Source organism: Selaginella moellendorffii, unplaced genomic scaffold, assembly GCF_000143415.4.
Source record: "Selaginella moellendorffii unplaced genomic scaffold, v1.0 SELMOscaffold_102, whole genome shotgun sequence".
In the NCBI taxonomy this organism is placed as follows: Eukaryota; Viridiplantae; Streptophyta; class Lycopodiopsida; order Selaginellales; family Selaginellaceae; genus Selaginella; species Selaginella moellendorffii.
This window is the reverse complement of record NW_003314363.1, coordinates 96,725-113,465: the sequence shown is the minus strand read 5'-3', so window position 1 is coordinate 113,465 and position 16,741 is coordinate 96,725. Positions and strand designations below refer to the sequence as shown.

Sequence of the window (16,741 nt, the reverse complement as noted above, 5' to 3'; positions counted from 1 at the left end):
CTTCCATGGCGGTGGAGTCTATCCACCTTGTCACTCATACAAGTGGTGCATTTCCTGGATGAGAAAATGCGATGAGAAATGAATGGATATGATCCAAAAGGGCTGTGGGCTTTTTAACGGGGTCTACGTGGACATGCTTTGCCCAGAAAGTGTGGCTCTTTTTCACTGCCAACATGGAGGTAGCAGCAACACCGGCAATTGGAAGCAGTGCCAGGCTCCGAAATGTTCCTCCACACTCGATCAGTGGTCGGACGAGGAGAAGGAGCTGTGTGATCTGTCGGGTCGCTACAGCTCCGCTCAGAATCAAGTCGGGTCTCAATGGCTCTGCCACTGCTTTCCCCTCGACCGAAGCACTCGAGGAGCTGGACTTGGAGCGAGGAGCTTGCAATCTCTTGAGAAAGTACACACCGGAACTGGTAAGGCTCGAGATCGCGGACTCTTTCGTACTTAGCCTAGTGTTTGGAGCAAACAGGTTCGCCAAAGAGTGCTTGAGTCGAGGGAGTCATTCGCCTCCGTTGTTGGGCGATGCGTGGAGATCATATGGAGGCTCGGACTGTACTGGGCGAGCCTTTCCTACGATTGTCTGGTTGGAAGAGACGACGAAATGGTCCCCCTTCGTGCTGCACAGCTCAGGACTTTGCTCTGCGATCTAGGACCCTCGTTTGTAAAGGCTGGACAGGTATGAAAAACTTCTTGCGTGTTTCATGGATTTCGAAACTCGGTTGTTTTGCAGGTTCTTGCGAACAGGCCCGATATCGTTCGACAGGATTACATGAACGAGTTGTGCACACTCCAGGATGACGTTCCATCGTTCCCAAACCAGGTCTTGCTATTAAGCTTGTTTCGTATTGGTTTTCATTTTCTTCTGCCAGATTGCATTCAGCATCATCGAGAGCGACCTTAACATGCCTCTGGAGAAAGCTTTCCGGAAAATCTCGGCACAGCCAGTTGCCGCAGCTAGCCTTGGTCAAGTATACCGAGCAACGCTTCTTTCTGGAGAGGAAGTCGCCGTCAAGGTACTCTCTTCCTTTCTTAAACTTTCTCGCTTACATCTTTCTCCACGAGTTGAAATGCTGGTTTGTAGGTCCAGAGACCTGGCATCGAGCCTATAATCTACAGAGATTTGTTTCTGTTTAGAACCCTTGCATCTTTCTTGAACGGCATCAGCACAAAGAAGCTTGGATGTAATGCTGAGTTGATTGTCGACGAGTTTGGAGAGAAGCTGCTAGAAGAGCTCGACTACACTCTTGTAAGTTAAATCCTTCCCCGTCTTCTTCTTGATTGCTAATTCTTGAAATCTTTTTCCTGAGACAGGAAGCACGAAACCTTGAGGACTTCTACAAGAACTTTAAGAATGATCCGACCGTGAAGATCCCTCTCGTGTACAAGAGCTTCTCCGGCTCTCGTGTTTTGGTGATGGAGTGGATTGACGGAATTCGCTGCACTGATCCTCAGGTCCGTCATTAGTTGTTTGTAGGGACTCTCGACCTCACGCTTATATGTTGCGCCTCTCTAGGCTATAACTGATGCTGGTATCAACGTGCCAGCCTTTATCACTGTTGGTGTGAGCGCAGCTCTAAGGCAGCTTCTTGAGTTTGGTCTTTTTCATGGCGATCCTCACCCTGGAAACATTTTTGCAATGCGTGATGGCCGCATTGCTTACGTTGATTTTGGCAATGTAGCACAGCTCACACAGGTATCTTTTTCGCAGAGACACTTTATTATATCCTGCTTACAGGCCGTCGTTCATGCAGAGAAATAAGCAAATTCTCATTGATGCGGTCGTTCACGCCGTTAACGAAGACTACGTGGAAATGGCCAACGATTTCTCTAGACTTGGATTTCTTGCACCGGGAACGGACATAACTCCTATTGTTCCAGCTCTGGAGGCGATCTGGGGAAACTCAATGGGGAAGGGTCTCGCGGATTTTAACTTCCGCATTGTTACAAGTATGCAAGCTTTTCTTTCTCGTGATTCTTGATGTGGTTCTTTTGCTTTTGTTCACAGAACAATTCAATGAGCTTGTGTACCAGTATCCTATTCGTATACCTGAGAAGTATTCGCTAGTCATCCGCTCGCTACTAACACAGGAAGGAATTTGTTTGACGCTCCAGCCAGATTTTAAGTTTCTCGAGGTAAGCTTCTCTTCACTTTTTCTATCTTCAACTCACACGCAACAAAAAAAAAAAAAAAACTCAGGTAGCTTATCCATACGTAGCAAAGAGACTCTTGACTGATCCCGAGCCATACCTGCGGGAGAGATTGCTGCAAGTAAGAAAATCTCATCTCTAGATGTTTGCGAGATTCTAAAGTAACTCTCACATTTGTTATCTAGGTGCTGTTCAAGGATGGCATGTTTCAGTGGAATCGGCTGGAGAACTTGATCATGCTTGCCAGAGAGCAAGTAGCGATGATGAGTCGCAACCCCAGCGTCCGAAGTCAAAAGCAAGGTCACTTTTTTTCCATCGGATTAGAAGCTCAATGTTTTGTGCTGCTGCAGGTCTGCCACGGCTTCTCAAGGCCAGGTTCCCAAGCTCGATCTCACAGACACCATCAAAGACGGTGTGAGAGTTGTCATCACCGATCCCGAAATCCGGCGCCAGCTCCTATTGGCTTTCACCGAGGACTCGAGGCTTCATGTTGACGAAGTGAGTGATGCTCTCTCTACTCACGATGGAGTGGAGTTCCTGAATAATGAGATTTGGGTTGCTGCAGGTTCTGGACGTCTACCGGCTGGTCGAGAAAGATTTGGATCCAGCTGCATTGGCTCTCGATGTCTTGCAAGGTTTGTGATCTCTCGATCAACATAAAGTAGCTATTGATATTTGTTTCTTATCTTCTGAGCAGGAATCCCTGCGGCTGCTCGGGATTTCGTCCTGTCTTGGAGCAATGCAGTGCTTGCGGATCAGTGAAAGCAAGAGAAGAGGATAGAGCCTGTTATGTAATTTTCCAGTAAATAGAGGGGGGTTTTTGTTAGGGTTCTTGAGAGTTATGAAGTTTGTGATCGAGGGGCTCACCGTCTACTTCCCCTATGAGTTCATCTATCGCGAGCAGTATGCGTACATGGTGGAGCTCAAGCACGCGCTCGACGCCCGCGGCCATTGCCTCCTGGAGATGCCGACGGGCACGGGTAAGACGATCACGCTCCTCTCCCTCATCACCAGCTACCAGCTCGCCAATCCCTCGCTCGCCAAGCTCATCTACTGCACGCGCACCGTGCACGAGATGGAGAAGGTGCTGGACGAGCTCCGCCGCCTCCACCTCTACCAGGAGAAGGAGATTGGCAGCAGCCGGGCCAAGATCCTGGCGCTGGGCTTGAGCTCCCGGAAGAACCTGTGCATCCATCCCGTGGTGAGCAGCGAGACCTCCAGGGAGAGCGTCGACGCCGGCTGCCGAAAGTTGACGGCGTCGTGGGTGAGAGCCGCCGCCGAGACCAACCCCGACATTGAGACGTGCTCCTTCTACCAGGGATATGAGAAGCAAGGCAGCGAGCAGCCATTGCCTCCCGGCGTCTACACTCTTCACGACCTCCGAGTGTATGGCAGGCAGCGCGGCTGGTGTCCATACTTTCTGGCCAGGCAGATGATCCAGTTTGCGAATGTGGTGGTGTACAACTATCAGTACCTCCTCGACCCCAAGGTGTCGGGGATCATCTCCAAGGAGATGCAAAAGGAGTGCATCGTCGTCTTTGACGAGGCTCATAACATTGACAACGTTTGCATCGAGGCGCTCAGCGTCAACTTGCGGCAAAACAATCTCGATGGCGCCAGCAGGAACATACACAAGCTCAACCAAATCATCTCCAGGTTTTTCTTCTTTTTCCGATTTTTCCCTGTGAAACCATGTTTATCTTGTCGTGTCTTCCAGATTCAAGGAAACCGATGCCAACCGTCTGCGGCAGGAGTATAACAGGCTCGTAGAAGGTCTGGCGCAGCAAGGAAATCTCCATGGTAATGTTGGAAACAACGAAGTTTGCTAAAGGCTCCTTTCTTTCTTCGCTCGTTCTTTAGGTTCGGATAATTGGCTTGCCAACCCCGTTCTCCCAGAAGACATTCTGCGTGAGGCTGTGCCAGGGAACATACGACGAGCAGAACACTTCGTAGCGTTTTTACAGAGAGCGGTACAATACCTCCGCGAGCGGCTGGACACGGACACGGTAGTGAAAGAGGGTCCTGTTTCTTTCACGACTACGATGAGCACTGCAGCGGGGCTGGACCAGAAAGCGCTCAAGTTTTGCTACGACCGCTTGCACTCCCTTTTGCTGACGCTGGAGGTGACCGAGATTGACGAGTTCCTGCATGTACAAACCGTCTGCAACTTCCTTACTCTCGTTGGCACCTACACTCGCGGTTTCTCCATCATCATCGAACCTTATGACGAGCGTATGCCTCATATTCCAGATCCAGTCTTGCAAGTACGTGTTTTCCTGCTTCGTTTTTCCGATCATTCGGACCAAACGCCTCGGGTTTGTTTGGTTGCAGCTAAGCTGTCTAGATGCGTCTCTCGCCATCAAACCCGTGTTTGACCGTTTTCAGTCCGTGGTAATAACTTCAGGAACGTTAAGTCCCATCGATCTCTACCCGCGGTTGCTTAACTTTAACCCGGTCATTATCCACAGTTTCACAATGACTCTGACAAGGGACTGCTTGTGTCCGATGATCCTCGCGCGAGGAAGGTACTATTTTGTTTTCGCTGTCGTGAGTATCTCACAGGACTTGTTTACAGTGATCAACTTCCAGTGAGCTCAAAGTTTGATATGCGGAGCGACCCTGGTGTCGTCCGAAATTATGGACGCCTCTTGCTCGAAATGGTGGCCACTGTCCCGGATGGAGTGGTATGTTTCTTTGTAAGTTATTCATACATGGACGGGATAATCAACAGCTGGAATGAGATGGGAATCTTACAGGTGAGATTTTTCAGGTTATTGGCATTCCTTTACGTGCAAGTGCTGGTTTCAGGAGGTTATGCAACATAAGTTGGTGTTCATAGAAACGCAAGACTATGTTGAGACTACTTTGGCCTTGGAGAACTTCCGTCAAGCCTGTGATTGTGGCCGTGGAGCCGTATTTTTCTCAGTCGCTAGGTTTGTTAGCTTTTCTGGCACCTTTTACTTGGTAAAAACATTGTTCTATGTAGGGGGAAAGTTGCAGAAGGTATTGACTTCGATCGACATTATGGTCGCCTTGTCATAATGTTTGGGGTGCCGTTTCAGTATACACTGAGCAAGTAAGTTGTACACGCATATCCAAAACGATGAATCTCCCTCTTTTCGATTCCCAGAATATTGAATGCGCGCCTGGAGTATTTGCGAGATACATTTCAGATAAAGGAGGGAGACTTTCTCACCTTCGATGCTGTGGCAAGTTCTTTACGTTCTGTTCTCCGCTTATTCGTTTACCTGTACCAGAGACAAGCTGCTCAATGCGTAGGCCGTGTCATTCGCTCAAAAGCAGATTACGGAATGATGATATTTGCAGACAAGAGGTTTTCCCCTGTCGTTTCTTTTTCTTTTTTTCCTTTTCTTTTTTCTAATTTTGTTGACATTGAAACAGGTATAACCTTCCTAACAAACGAAACAAGTTGCCGCAGTGGATTCAATCTCAGCTACGGGAAGAGCACCTAAACCTGAGTACTGATATGGCAGTCCACATTGCCCGAGAAGTACAGAAAATATTATCAAAGCGTGGGTTGAATGCTTTTCATTTTACAGTTTTTGCGGCGGATGGCTCAACCATCAGACCCTCAGGTCAGCAAATCAACACTGCTGTCACAAGAAGATCTGGAGAAGATGGCTGCGATGCCAAACTTCTAGCTTCCAACCAGGTTTCTTCGGATCTTGTTAGTATCAGTCTATTTTGATGTTTTGACTGGTATTCACGTCAGTCTTTTCTTCCCAAAGCAAAAACTTTGGGGCTGCGGTCCAGGACACAAACCAAATGGTTTGAAAGGAAGCGAGCGAGCGAGGCTTCTTGAAGCATGCAAAGCGTACGTTATGTCCTGCCTGCTGCACCATACATCATTGTCAAGCGTCGCCTGGTCACGAGAAGGATTTTTTACAATGCTCTATCCGTAACTCAAGTCACAACTCTCGTCGATCGCCTCGGGCAGTATCTGTTGGATAATGTGGAGTTCGGCCAGAACATGGGCCAGAACGTCTATGCTCGAGTCACGCTTTCCATTATCGGGGGTGTGCTAGGAGCCACCGAGGTCGTCAACTCAGCAAGGGACATGTGTGATCGAATTTATGGACGAGGTCAGGGGTCGGACGGATTGGTAACCATTGCACTGCGATACGTTGGACTTCGCCACGAGGCGCTCGTGCCCGACCCCGACGAGAACAATGACGAGGAGTCCTCGTCATCAAAGAGGGATTAGAGGCGGATAGATTTGGGATATATTCAAGCCACATGTTGACGATGATAGGCACGACTGCTAGATCTACATGACGACCCTGGTGAGTAGCTTCCTGAGAGGTAAAGTTCCAGCATCGTATCTTAGTAGTGGCAACAGCATCATTTCTGTCAGTGGAGGGTTCCGATTGACAATGCAAACAGATTGTAACTTAGTGCTGTACGGCCGTGCTAGGAGATCTCACATACACCGGCACGACAAGGACTGTTACGTGATCATGTACAGGGACGGGGATAGTATCATCTGGTGCCATGTGGGATACCAAGTCCTACCCAAGGCGTATGTTCTCGGGGTTTCCAACGAAGGGTACGTTGCAATCTATAGAACGAGTACTAGAAAGCGCTTGTGGCAGTCAAACTAACTGGTCTCTATTATATCAACTCAATACTGACGGCACAACACCAACTTCCTCCACTGGGAAGTCCTAGCCTGATGGCGAATTCTACGACCCTCGTTGCATGCACACCAGACACACATTAGAATTCCGCTACACGCTCACAGCCTTGAAATCAAGGAAATTTTGCTGGCATCGGACTTGGAGAACAGACCTTGGCATTCTTGGCTGCGAGAATTAGAGTGCTGGAACGAGATATCAGGTGCTATTTTTCTTTCCAAGTTCATTCAGGAGGCTATGCAGCATAAGTTGGTGTTCATCGAAACTCAGGAAACTACTTTAGGTAGAAGGTATTGACTTTGATCAACAGCTTGTTATAATGTTCACTGAGCAAGTGAATACTAAATGCGCAGCCTTTTCAGGCCTCGTCTTTCCACTAGAAAGTTTAACAGGAGTTCAGGAATAGCTGCAAAAAAAAGTGTTTTTTTTTTATTGTAAGGTTATTTCAAATATTCTTTAATTTAGTTTGCAGGATTAATGTGTGTGTCCCAACAGAACTTTTTGCTAGCCAGGTTTTCCACTCAAAAATAATACAAAATTTGAGCTTGTCAATTTTAAATACTTTCATGTTCTTGCATGTAACTGCAAAACACTGAGAGGCATTGGATTGCTGTATATAATATATGGTTTGAGATGAAAAGAAAAAGATATGGAAATGTATAATAATACAATGTGTTGTATTTGAATAAAAAAAGCTAGTTATGTGAGGTCCAAGTGTACGACTATGATGTTGTATATTAATATTAGTTGTGCAGATTGATGTATCTAACAGGTAGTTCAGCAGCAAAACTGTTAGTTCCCTTTGGTATAAATAGGCATAAAATAGTTTTTCTTATAAAATGATTATCTCTTTATTAATTGGGTTAAGATGAGAGAGATAAATTGCGTTACAGAGCAAATGGCACAAGTTATTTAAAATATAATATACCTTTAAGTAAGGTATATTTTTACCTCTAAATTGAAATTGTATGTATTGGGCATTAATTCATTTGTTGATCTTGTTCTTATCTTAAATCATTAAGTGATCTTGAAATTTTGACAAAAGTGATTTAGTTGTAAGCAACTAATTTTTCCATTATACTTTAATCACACTTTTGACCACTTGAAAGAATTTCACTCACAACCTCCATAAATTCTATTTCTAACTTGGGAACTTGATAGTCCTATGAATGGCCTTTATACAACTTTGCCTTTACATTTAGTCCAAATGCTCTATATGTCTAATCCCAACATAGACACATAAAGATACCACAGATATATCAGCCCCTTACGTTAAGGCTATGTTCATTCACTTTCATTTTATTAGTAATCCAAGACCACCCATACTACAGACTTGTCTCCTATGAATTGGGCTATTTGTCTATGAGTGGTTATCCCTTGACAACACCACCCTTAGGATGCCTGACGACATGAGAACACTCTTCCCTAATATCCTTTCTTCAGTCCTCACTAAGTCCCACTTTATTCACAGTAGTGCTCGTTCAACATTGCCACAGAGTTAAAGCTCATGGTTCCAAGGATTCACAGTGACAGTATATCCAAATCTCATCCCATAATCACATGCACTACATTCACCCCCCCTTCAGAGATGTCAATGTCCTCATTGACTATTGACTAATTGGCTATTTTATCCCCATTTATCCCTTAAGGTTCCAAGGATCCACGGTGACAGTATATCTAAATTTCATCCCATGATCACATGCGCTATAGTGACCTTACACAAGCCTCATGGGTACTCTCCCACCTTCTGCCCTTAGGTGCCTTAGCCATATAGCTAGAGTGAGGTTCCAATAAGTTACACTAAGTATCCAAGTAAGTAATATCACCCACACTTAGATTGAGAGCATTGACCATTTGATCTTCTAGGGGAATTAGAGTAGGTTTTTTAACACTTCACCCAATTACCCCATTTGTTTGTTTATATTCACTCTAGTTTTGGATTCCTCAATAGTCATATCATCACTCACCAGGTCATATTAGCCTTCCCTCCCCCCCTCCCCCCCAGGGTACAATCTCTTTCCCCTTGATCTATATTAGTATTCAAATTTGGATTTGGACTCGATCTTGGTCTTAATCTTAATCTCAGTCTCATCTTAATCTTAATCTCAATTTCAGATTTATTCTCAATCTCAATCTCAGCCTTGGTCTTAGACCTAGTCTTGGTCTCCATCTCAAATTCAACCTTAGCCTCCATCTCGGACTCCTTTGGACTTCATTTTATATTCCATCTTAGACTGCTTCTCGGACTTTCTTTTGGACTCCTTCTTAGACTCCATTTCAGATTCAGTCCCAACACTTCCATGTGTCATGACACTTGCCATGTGTCAGTCCTTCTTGTGTTCCTTTCTAAAAGCTCATTTATCCCTCAAGCACTTTGTTTGGAATTCCATTCCTGCTCTCGACTTTCCAAGTCGGAGCTTTTGGTCCAAACATGTTACGCTTGGTAGACTTCTGGATTCCATCATGGACTCCATCTCTCCTTCTCAGATGCCTGTTTGGAACTCCATCTCATATTCAGTCTTAACACTTCCATGTGTCATGACACTTGCCATATGTCAGTCTTTCTCATGTCCCTTTCTAAAGGCTCATTTATCCCTCAAGCACTTCGTTTGAAATTCCACTCCCACTTTCGACTTTTTAAGTTAGAGCTTTTGGTCTAAACGGGTTATACTTGTTGAACTTCTACTTTAACCATTGCTATGTAGCACACTTTCAATTCCACTTTGGGCTTTAGGATTTGTGTCTCACATTAGCTTCCCAATGTTAGGATATGTATGTTCATAAGTTCATATTTCATATGAAAGCAACATTAATGATTTTTACGTTTTGAGATTTAGCTAAGCTTTTGAGTCTTGGTGATTGCAAGAGCAAAATGCATCTTAACTAGGTTCTTTGGTATTGCTTCTTTCTTGATTGCATATATCACTCTAGTTATAGTTAATGCTTAGTGTAGCACACTTTTATCTCTCTTCTCTTTAGCCAATTTAAAAAATGTAATTGCATAATAAAAGAGCTTTTAGTGGCTATTTTATCTTTATTTATCCTTTGATATTTTAAGTGATAATATATTTTCTATAACTACATGTGGTACATTTAGCCATAGCACTTTTTACCATAGCAAGTACAGCATTTCTTGGTTCACGACCATAGCGACCATGATACTACTACAGCTATAGTGAGGTGCTAGTTTAGAGGTCTAACAACCATGACCAAACATTGCTATAACAGGTATGGCAAGCTTGAGGTGGAGGATTCATGATGTAGAAGCTATAATATGAGGAAGACTACCTAGATCTTGGCAATAACTTATAGTGGCACTCCCAAAAGTTTCTATTTTATGGTCTTTTTCTTTTTATTTTTAGTTTAGAGCTATATCAGAGATAAATTATTAGATCTTTTTATCATGTTTTACACTTTAATTATTCCTTTTTCTTGCGATTGGTAAAGCTTAAGAATATAGCCTTATAGTGTAATTACTTATTCCTTTTTTCTTGCATGAAGGGGTGATTGGTAAAGCTCAACAATATAACAATATTGGTCTTGTAATATAATATTGGATGGGGTTCCATGTGTCCCCTACCTAGAACTTTCTCTTCCCCTCGTTCCTCAATACACTGCCAAATGCCAACATATGGTATAATTTCCAACAAAAGACATTTAACTCAATATTACTTAAACCCAAGGACATTTAATATCAAGTATTCCAAGACTATTAACCAATTGGTAAAAAGTGTGCACTTTTATTTATGGCTCTTTCTTTCTATATTCAAATTTCAATAGATCATCTTTCAAGTTATTCTTTTTAGTTATTATGTGTTTCTTGTTGAGTATACTCAGTTTTGCTTTTAGTTGTTGCACTGCTTTGACAATAACTCTTATTAAGCATTAATCTCTTAATATCACTATATGATAGTTTATCATGTTTGTGAAACATTCTAGTTATCATTTTGCATGTATTAGTCTTGTTTAGTCCTTTTAACTATTTATAGAAAGTGCCTATATTTGTTAATTGGGCATATCTATGAAATATAGAGATTGTTCTAAACATGATAGTGTTATTTTGGCTTACAAATTTGCAATCTAACACCATTTCATATATAATAAGTTTTCAAGATTATCTTAGAGACTATAATTCTTGGGACTAAGCTAAAAGGTCATAGTTGTAAGCTCTTGAGTTTGGACTTCTCGGGAGATCACCCATATTCAAACCCAAAAACACTTAACCCCAAATATCCCAAGACTTTTAACCAATTGAAAAAAGGTGTGCACTTTTATTCATAGGCCCTTTCCCTCTATATTTAAACCTTTATGGATCGTCTTTTGAGTCGTTGCTTTTGGTTGTTTATAATTCACCATGCTTCCTTGTAAGTTCACACCCTTATAAACAGAAGCTGAAAACCACAGCTCTCCCAAGAGCCTGCTCTCTTGACACCCTACCCCTCGGGTCAAACCCTATCGGAGCATATTGAACCCTTGCCAGATGTCAATCAACATGTGGTGTGATTCCCCTAGCCAACCAACAAAGTCAAACCCGAGACCCCTTTAATACCAAATGTAAGCTTCTGAGTTTGGATTTTCTGAGAGGTCATCCAACCCAATACTATTTAAACCAAAGGACGCTTAACCCCAAATATCCCAAAACCCTTAACCGATTGAAAAAGGAGGTGCACTTTTATTCATGGGCCCTTTCCTTTTATATTTGAACCCCTATGGATCGTCTTTCGAATTGTTCCCTTTGTTTGTTTACAATAGCATGCTTTTATATAAAGGGTTTTAAATATATAGTAAAGAATGGCCAACTAGCTTGAGAGATCCCTATTAAACATTTATATTTTTGTTTTGCATTTGGGCCCACCAAAAGCTATACCCTTTAACTCATGGTTCATAGCCTTAAGCTTGCTTCTAGAATCCAGTTTGCTTACAAAAAAAACATCCATATTTATATAATGAAGCTCTAACATTTTACTATCTATGCTTATTTTGAGTTTTATCTTGGCTTGTTAAGTGAGGGAGAAGATTTTGAATTTGTAGAGTAATATAAACTACTTCAAACTAAAACTTCTTTAGCATCCATGATGTTTCTAGCATGACAAAAAGCTATCTATAAACATAGCTCATATATTGGATACACGAGGTTATACATTGAATTTTCTTTAGCACCTTCATAGCCTTAGAGTTCTTCAATATCAATGATCCATCTCCACAAGAGTTTGAGCGAATTGCCTTTGATCCATGTATGTTAGACATCCAAAACAAAAAGAATCAATGCTACCTCCCTTTCTATTCTAGATTGTCAACTTGTCTTAGTTTAAGCATATGTTTGATAAGTGGAATATTGTATGGCTAAATGTCTTATATAATTCTGTTGACATGCAAAGTGAGTTCTAAAGATAATTCTGATTCACTAGAAAATCTATAGAAAAACTTCGTCATAAAACCTATTTGAACTAGGAAAAAACTTATTACCTTAGTTTTTATATTAGATTTTTATATTCTTTGTTAAATATTTTAATTTATTATTTATAACTATATTATATATTTAACTTTGTAATGTTTGTAAATACATATATTACCTTAGCTAGGTAATAAACTAATTATAATACTATAGCATATAGACTGTCTATTTGGGACTAAATCTAGTCCATCTATTCTTGTATATAAGCAGGGGACTAAACCCCAATTAATATACCTATTCCTATATCCCGAACATTCACATTGGTGGAAAGGGCAGCGTAATTTATTTTTGAAGGGCAAAGCTTTTTGGTAGTGCTTTGCTCTAGTGTTCAAGATTGTGCTTTTTTTGTTTTTATTTTTTCATTCTCTTTTAGATTTAGATCTGTATTAGCTTTTTGCAAGATCTAAAATTTAACTATTGTTGTGCTTAGATCTACTCTTTCTTCTAGTCTTCATTGCATTCCCCTTCTTCCACCATGCCACGCCGTCATTGATCAAGGAGTATGTCACTTGAAGCTACTAATGCTGCTCCGTTGAATTGAAATTTTGGTGCTGTGGGGTGTGATGATATTGGTGTTGCGCCCATCTTTGGTGTGTTGCCGTCTCCAGTTTTTAAGGGACGTGATTACACAGCTTGTCCTATTCTTGGTGTTCTGCCATCTCCTATTGATGTGGAGTGTGATCGTGATATTAATTGGCGAGTTATGGATGATGCAATCCAATTCTTAGGGAATGTTCGAGGATCAAGTTTATGGGAAGACGACGTGTACAAGCTTGAATGGATTCTAAAGTGTGATGATGAGCTTGATTATTATGGAAATAGCTTTGGAGATGAAGTGAAGATTTCACAGGGTAGGTGTCAATATTTCAATTTGCCATTTGATCCTTTTTCTTTCCCTTTTTCTTTTTCCTAACTTTTTTTTATTTCTCGGCTTGAGCCACTTTCTCATGTTCTTAGTATTTATTCCTCATCTGTAGTGTTTTCTTCTCCTGGCACATCAATCATTTGTGACTCTCATGATTCTCATTCTTAGTCTAATGTTGAGTTGAGTATTTTCTATCCTCCTTATACTAATTTGGATGTTGAGTGTATCCATGAAGTTGAGAATCTTGCTTTTGTTTCATTAGTAGAGTCTTTGATTAGTTCTAGTGTTAAGTCACTTTGGCCAGACTTTCGGGTTGAATGTATGTCCTTGTGAGACACAAAATCCCTAGGCCCCAAAGTGGAGCCAAAAGGGTGCCACGTAGTAGTGGCCGAAGCGAAAGCCAAATGAATGTAACACGTTTAGACCAAAAGCTTTGACTTGAAAGGTCGGGAGCGGGAGTGGAACTCCCAACAAAGGGCTCGAGGAACGAGTACGAAGCGAGCAATAAGCGAGGCTCCAAAAAAGGACCCAAAAGGACCACCACATGACACGTGGATGAGTCTGAGATGGAGTCCAAGATGGAGTCTGAGAAGGACCTGAGATAGACCCGAGATAGACCCGAGATGGAGTCCAAGATGGAGTCCGAGATAGAGTCCAAGATGGATCCGAGATGGAGTCTGAGATGGAGTCCGAGATGGACCGAGACGGAGTCCAAGATGGAGTCCGAGATGGAGCCCGAGATGGACCAAGACGGAGTCCGAGATGGACCCGAGATGGAATCCGAGATGGAGTCCGAGAAGGACCCGAGATGGAGTCCAAGGTCGAGACCGAGACTGGGACTGAGACCGAGACCGGGATGTGAGACACAAAATCCCTAGGCCCCAAAGTGGAGCTGAAAGGGTGCCATGTGGTAGTGGCCAAAGCGAAAGCCAAACAAGCGTAACACATTTGGACTAAAAGTTCCGACTGGAAAGGTCAAGAGCAGGAGTGGAACTCCCAACAAAGTGCTCGAGGAACGAGTACGAAGCGAGCAATAAGCGAGGCTCCAAAAAGGGGACCCAAAAGGACCAACACATGACACGTGGAAGTGTCCAAGATGGAGTCTGAGATGGAGTCCAAGATGGAGTCCGAGTTGGAGTCCGAGATGGACCCGAGATGGAGTCTGAGGTGGACCCGAGATGGACCTGAGATGGAGTATGAGGTGGACCCGAGATGGACCCAAGATGGAGTCTGAGATGGAGTCCGAGATGGACCCAAGATGGAGTCCGAGATGGATCCGGGATGGAACCGAGACCCAGACCGAGTCCGAGTCCGAAACCGGGACCAAGACCGAGTCCGAGTCCGAGTTCAAGCTTGAGTCCGAGTCCAAATACTAATACAGGCAGTTGGGTGAAAGCCCAAAGCAATTTGTCCCCTAGGGGGGGGGGGGGGGGGGGGCTGCAGGGGGTTCCAAAAGTATAGTAGGGAGAGTGTGGGGGTCGGAGCCCAAGGAGCCAGTTTGGCCAGGAAAGGCAAGTTTGGCCCAGGAAAGGCCAATTGGGCCCAGGAAAGCCATACCCAGTGTTGGGTGATGAGCTGACCACTGAGAAGTCCAAAACTAGAGTGAATATGGACCAACAAGCGGGGTAACTTGGTGAAGTGTTCAAGAGCCGGCTTTAGTTCCCCCGGGAGATCGAATGGTTAATGCTCTCAGTCCAAGTGTGGGTGGCACTACCTACTTGGATACCAGGCGTGGCTCAACGGAACCTCGCTCTAAGCCCATGGCTAGAGCACCCAAAGGCGGAAGGCAGGGAGAGTACCTAGGAGGCCCGCGTAGGGCCACGGTGTTCCAAAATAGTGTCCCAAAGTCCTAGACTGTGGAAAAGAAGAGGAATAACCCTCTAGTGTGGTGACCAAGGACACAGTCATATGGTGAGGAAGTCCCAGAGGACCATGGGACTTAGCAATCAGGCCTATAGGCCTTGCCCCAGTGGCAGTGTTGGCAAGCACAGCCATGGACAGAAAGGGACTTAGTGAGGACCGGAAAGGAGATATTGGGGAAGGCTATTCCCCATGTCTATGGGCATCCTAAGGAAGCAAAGGAGTGGATCTGGGCTGACCACTCATGGACGGATGGCCCAGTCTTGGAGAGACGGGATTGCAATGCAGGTGGTGTTGGACCACCGATGTGACCAAGGTGAGTAGGCATGGCCTAGCGTAACAGGCTGGTATGTCGGTGGTACCTTGGGGTGTCGATCATGGGATTGGACACGTGGAGCACTTGGACCAAGTGCAAAGGTTGAGTGGCATGGAGGCTAGCAAGCCCCAAGTCCTAACTGGGACTTATGGAGGTTGTGAATAAGACTCCTCCAAGTGGTCGGAGGTGCGGCTAAGTGGCTAAAGTAAAATGAAAAAATTAGTCGCTTACACGGGACCGAGACCGAGACCGAGACTGAGACCGGGACCGAGATCAGGACCAAGACCGAGACCGAGGCCGAGGCCGAGACTGAGGCCGAGTCTGAGTCCGAGTCCGAGTCTGAGTCCAAGTCCCAGTCCCAGTCCGAGTCCGAGTTCGAGTCTGAGAAGGTGAAAGCCCAAAGCGTTCATCTCCCAGACCCTGGGGGGTTTGGTGAGCTCCAAAAGTATGGTAGGGGGAGGACTGCAGTGGAGCCAATTTGGCCAGGAAAGGCCAGTTTGGCCCAAGAAGGCTATACCCAGTGTTGGGTGATGAGCTGCCCACTGGGAAGTCCAAGCTTGGACTAGAGTGAACATAGACCGACAAGCAGGGTAGCTTGGTGAAGTGTTCAAGAGCCGGCTCTAGTTCCCTCGGGAGATCGACTGGCCGATGCTCCCAGTCCAAGTGTGGGTGGCACTACCTACTTGGATACCAGGCGTGGCTCAACGGAACCTCACTCTAAGCCCATGGCTAGAGCACCCAAAGGCGGAAGGCGGGGAGAGTACCCACGAGGCTTGCGTAAGGCCATGGTGTTCCGAAATGTTGTCCCAAAGGCCCAGACTGTGGAAAGGAAGAGGAGTAGTCCTCTGGTGTAGTGACCAAGGATATAGTCATGCGGTGAGGAAGTCCCAGAGGACTGTAGGACTTAGTGGTCGAGCTTGTGGGCCTTGATCCAATGGCAGTGTTGGCGAACATGTGTCGCGAATGTGACTTCGGGTATTGAAAGTTACCTGTCAACCAGTCCTTACGGACACTCTTACTTTACTGCCACGATGGCAGGAGGTCGGTATTGCTGGACCCTTTATCAGTCCCTCTTGTGCTAGTGGAGTTAACTGGGCATTTCGAGTGTACTTAGACCGCACGAGCATAAGGACAGAATTCCTACGTGTTATTAGCTAAGCATACTTAGCCCGGTAAGGAGTTCCCGTCTCGTTATGTCTTGCACTGGCTAGTGACAAGAACCCTCGTGTATTGAGATTAGTCCCTCAATATCGCTACATGATAGCTTACCGTGTCTGCCAAACACCCTCGCTATCATGCCCTTTGTGTTAGTCTCATTTCGGTCCCAAATGCTATTTATGGAAAGTGTCTAGATTTGCTCATTTGGCATATCTACGGAATGTAGAGATCTTCCTGAACACAATGGTGTTCGTCCCGTGTCCAAATTCGCAATCTAGGGA

At 44.4% G+C, this 16,741-nt stretch overlaps 2 protein-coding genes across 4 annotated transcripts; both read left to right on the top strand.

Annotated features, from left to right (window-relative positions):
* Positions 1 to 5: 5 nt before the first annotated feature.
* LOC9629976 (protein ACTIVITY OF BC1 COMPLEX KINASE 1, chloroplastic) lies at positions 6 to 2,977 on the top strand. Of its 2 annotated transcripts, XM_024663686.1 has the most exons (14): positions 9 to 416; positions 473 to 679; positions 734 to 823; positions 873 to 1,016; positions 1,085 to 1,249; positions 1,315 to 1,455; positions 1,517 to 1,696; positions 1,755 to 1,950; positions 2,009 to 2,136; positions 2,201 to 2,272; positions 2,337 to 2,446; positions 2,502 to 2,649; positions 2,717 to 2,786; positions 2,849 to 2,977. In XM_024663686.1, exons 1-14 carry the CDS (start codon positions 174 to 176, stop codon positions 2,911 to 2,913), a joined length of 1,959 nt encoding a protein of 652 aa, XP_024519454.1. In that variant the 5' UTR covers positions 9 to 173; the 3' UTR covers positions 2,914 to 2,977. The 2 variants fall into 2 exon arrangements, 1 of the variants encoding a protein (XP_024519454.1); XR_002990879.1 differs by lacking the exon at positions 2,849 to 2,977 and having other exon boundaries at positions 6 to 416; positions 2,337 to 2,451.
* LOC9629975 (general transcription and DNA repair factor IIH helicase subunit XPD) lies at positions 2,970 to 6,094 on the top strand. Of its 2 annotated transcripts, none has more exons than XM_002989929.2 (12): positions 2,970 to 3,807; positions 3,869 to 3,951; positions 4,012 to 4,415; positions 4,483 to 4,676; positions 4,727 to 4,907; positions 4,960 to 5,084; positions 5,138 to 5,227; positions 5,282 to 5,360; positions 5,409 to 5,485; positions 5,554 to 5,662; positions 5,712 to 5,839; positions 5,901 to 6,094. In XM_002989929.2, exons 1-11 carry the CDS (start codon positions 2,993 to 2,995, stop codon positions 5,811 to 5,813), a joined length of 2,259 nt encoding a protein of 752 aa, XP_002989975.1. In that variant the 5' UTR covers positions 2,970 to 2,992; the 3' UTR covers positions 5,814 to 5,839; positions 5,901 to 6,094. The 2 variants fall into 2 exon arrangements, with proteins under 2 accessions (XP_002989975.1, XP_024519448.1); XM_024663680.1 differs by having other exon boundaries at positions 5,885 to 6,094.
* Positions 6,095 to 16,741: the final 10,647 nt, after the last annotated feature.

Bases quoted from the DNA above. Each gene is read 5' to 3' on its own strand.
- LOC9629976 (XM_024663686.1), top strand. From the start codon at position 174: ATGGAGGTAGCAGCAACACCGGCAATTGGAAGCAGTGCCAGGCTCCGA. The intron at 1,017-1,084 runs GTACTCTCTTCC...GCTGGTTTGTAG, and splicing joins GAGAGGAAGTCGCCGTCAAG to GTCCAGAGACCTGGCATCGA. The intron at 2,650-2,716 runs GTGAGTGATGCT...GGGTTGCTGCAG, and splicing joins CGAGGCTTCATGTTGACGAA to GTTCTGGACGTCTACCGGCT.
- LOC9629975 (XM_002989929.2), top strand. From the start codon at position 2,993: ATGAAGTTTGTGATCGAGGGGCTCACCGTCTACTTCCCCTATGAGTTC. The intron at 5,228-5,281 runs GTAAGTTGTACA...TTCGATTCCCAG, and splicing joins TTTCAGTATACACTGAGCAA to AATATTGAATGCGCGCCTGG. The intron at 5,663-5,711 runs GTACAGAAAATA...TTCATTTTACAG, and splicing joins CAGTCCACATTGCCCGAGAA to TTTTTGCGGCGGATGGCTCA.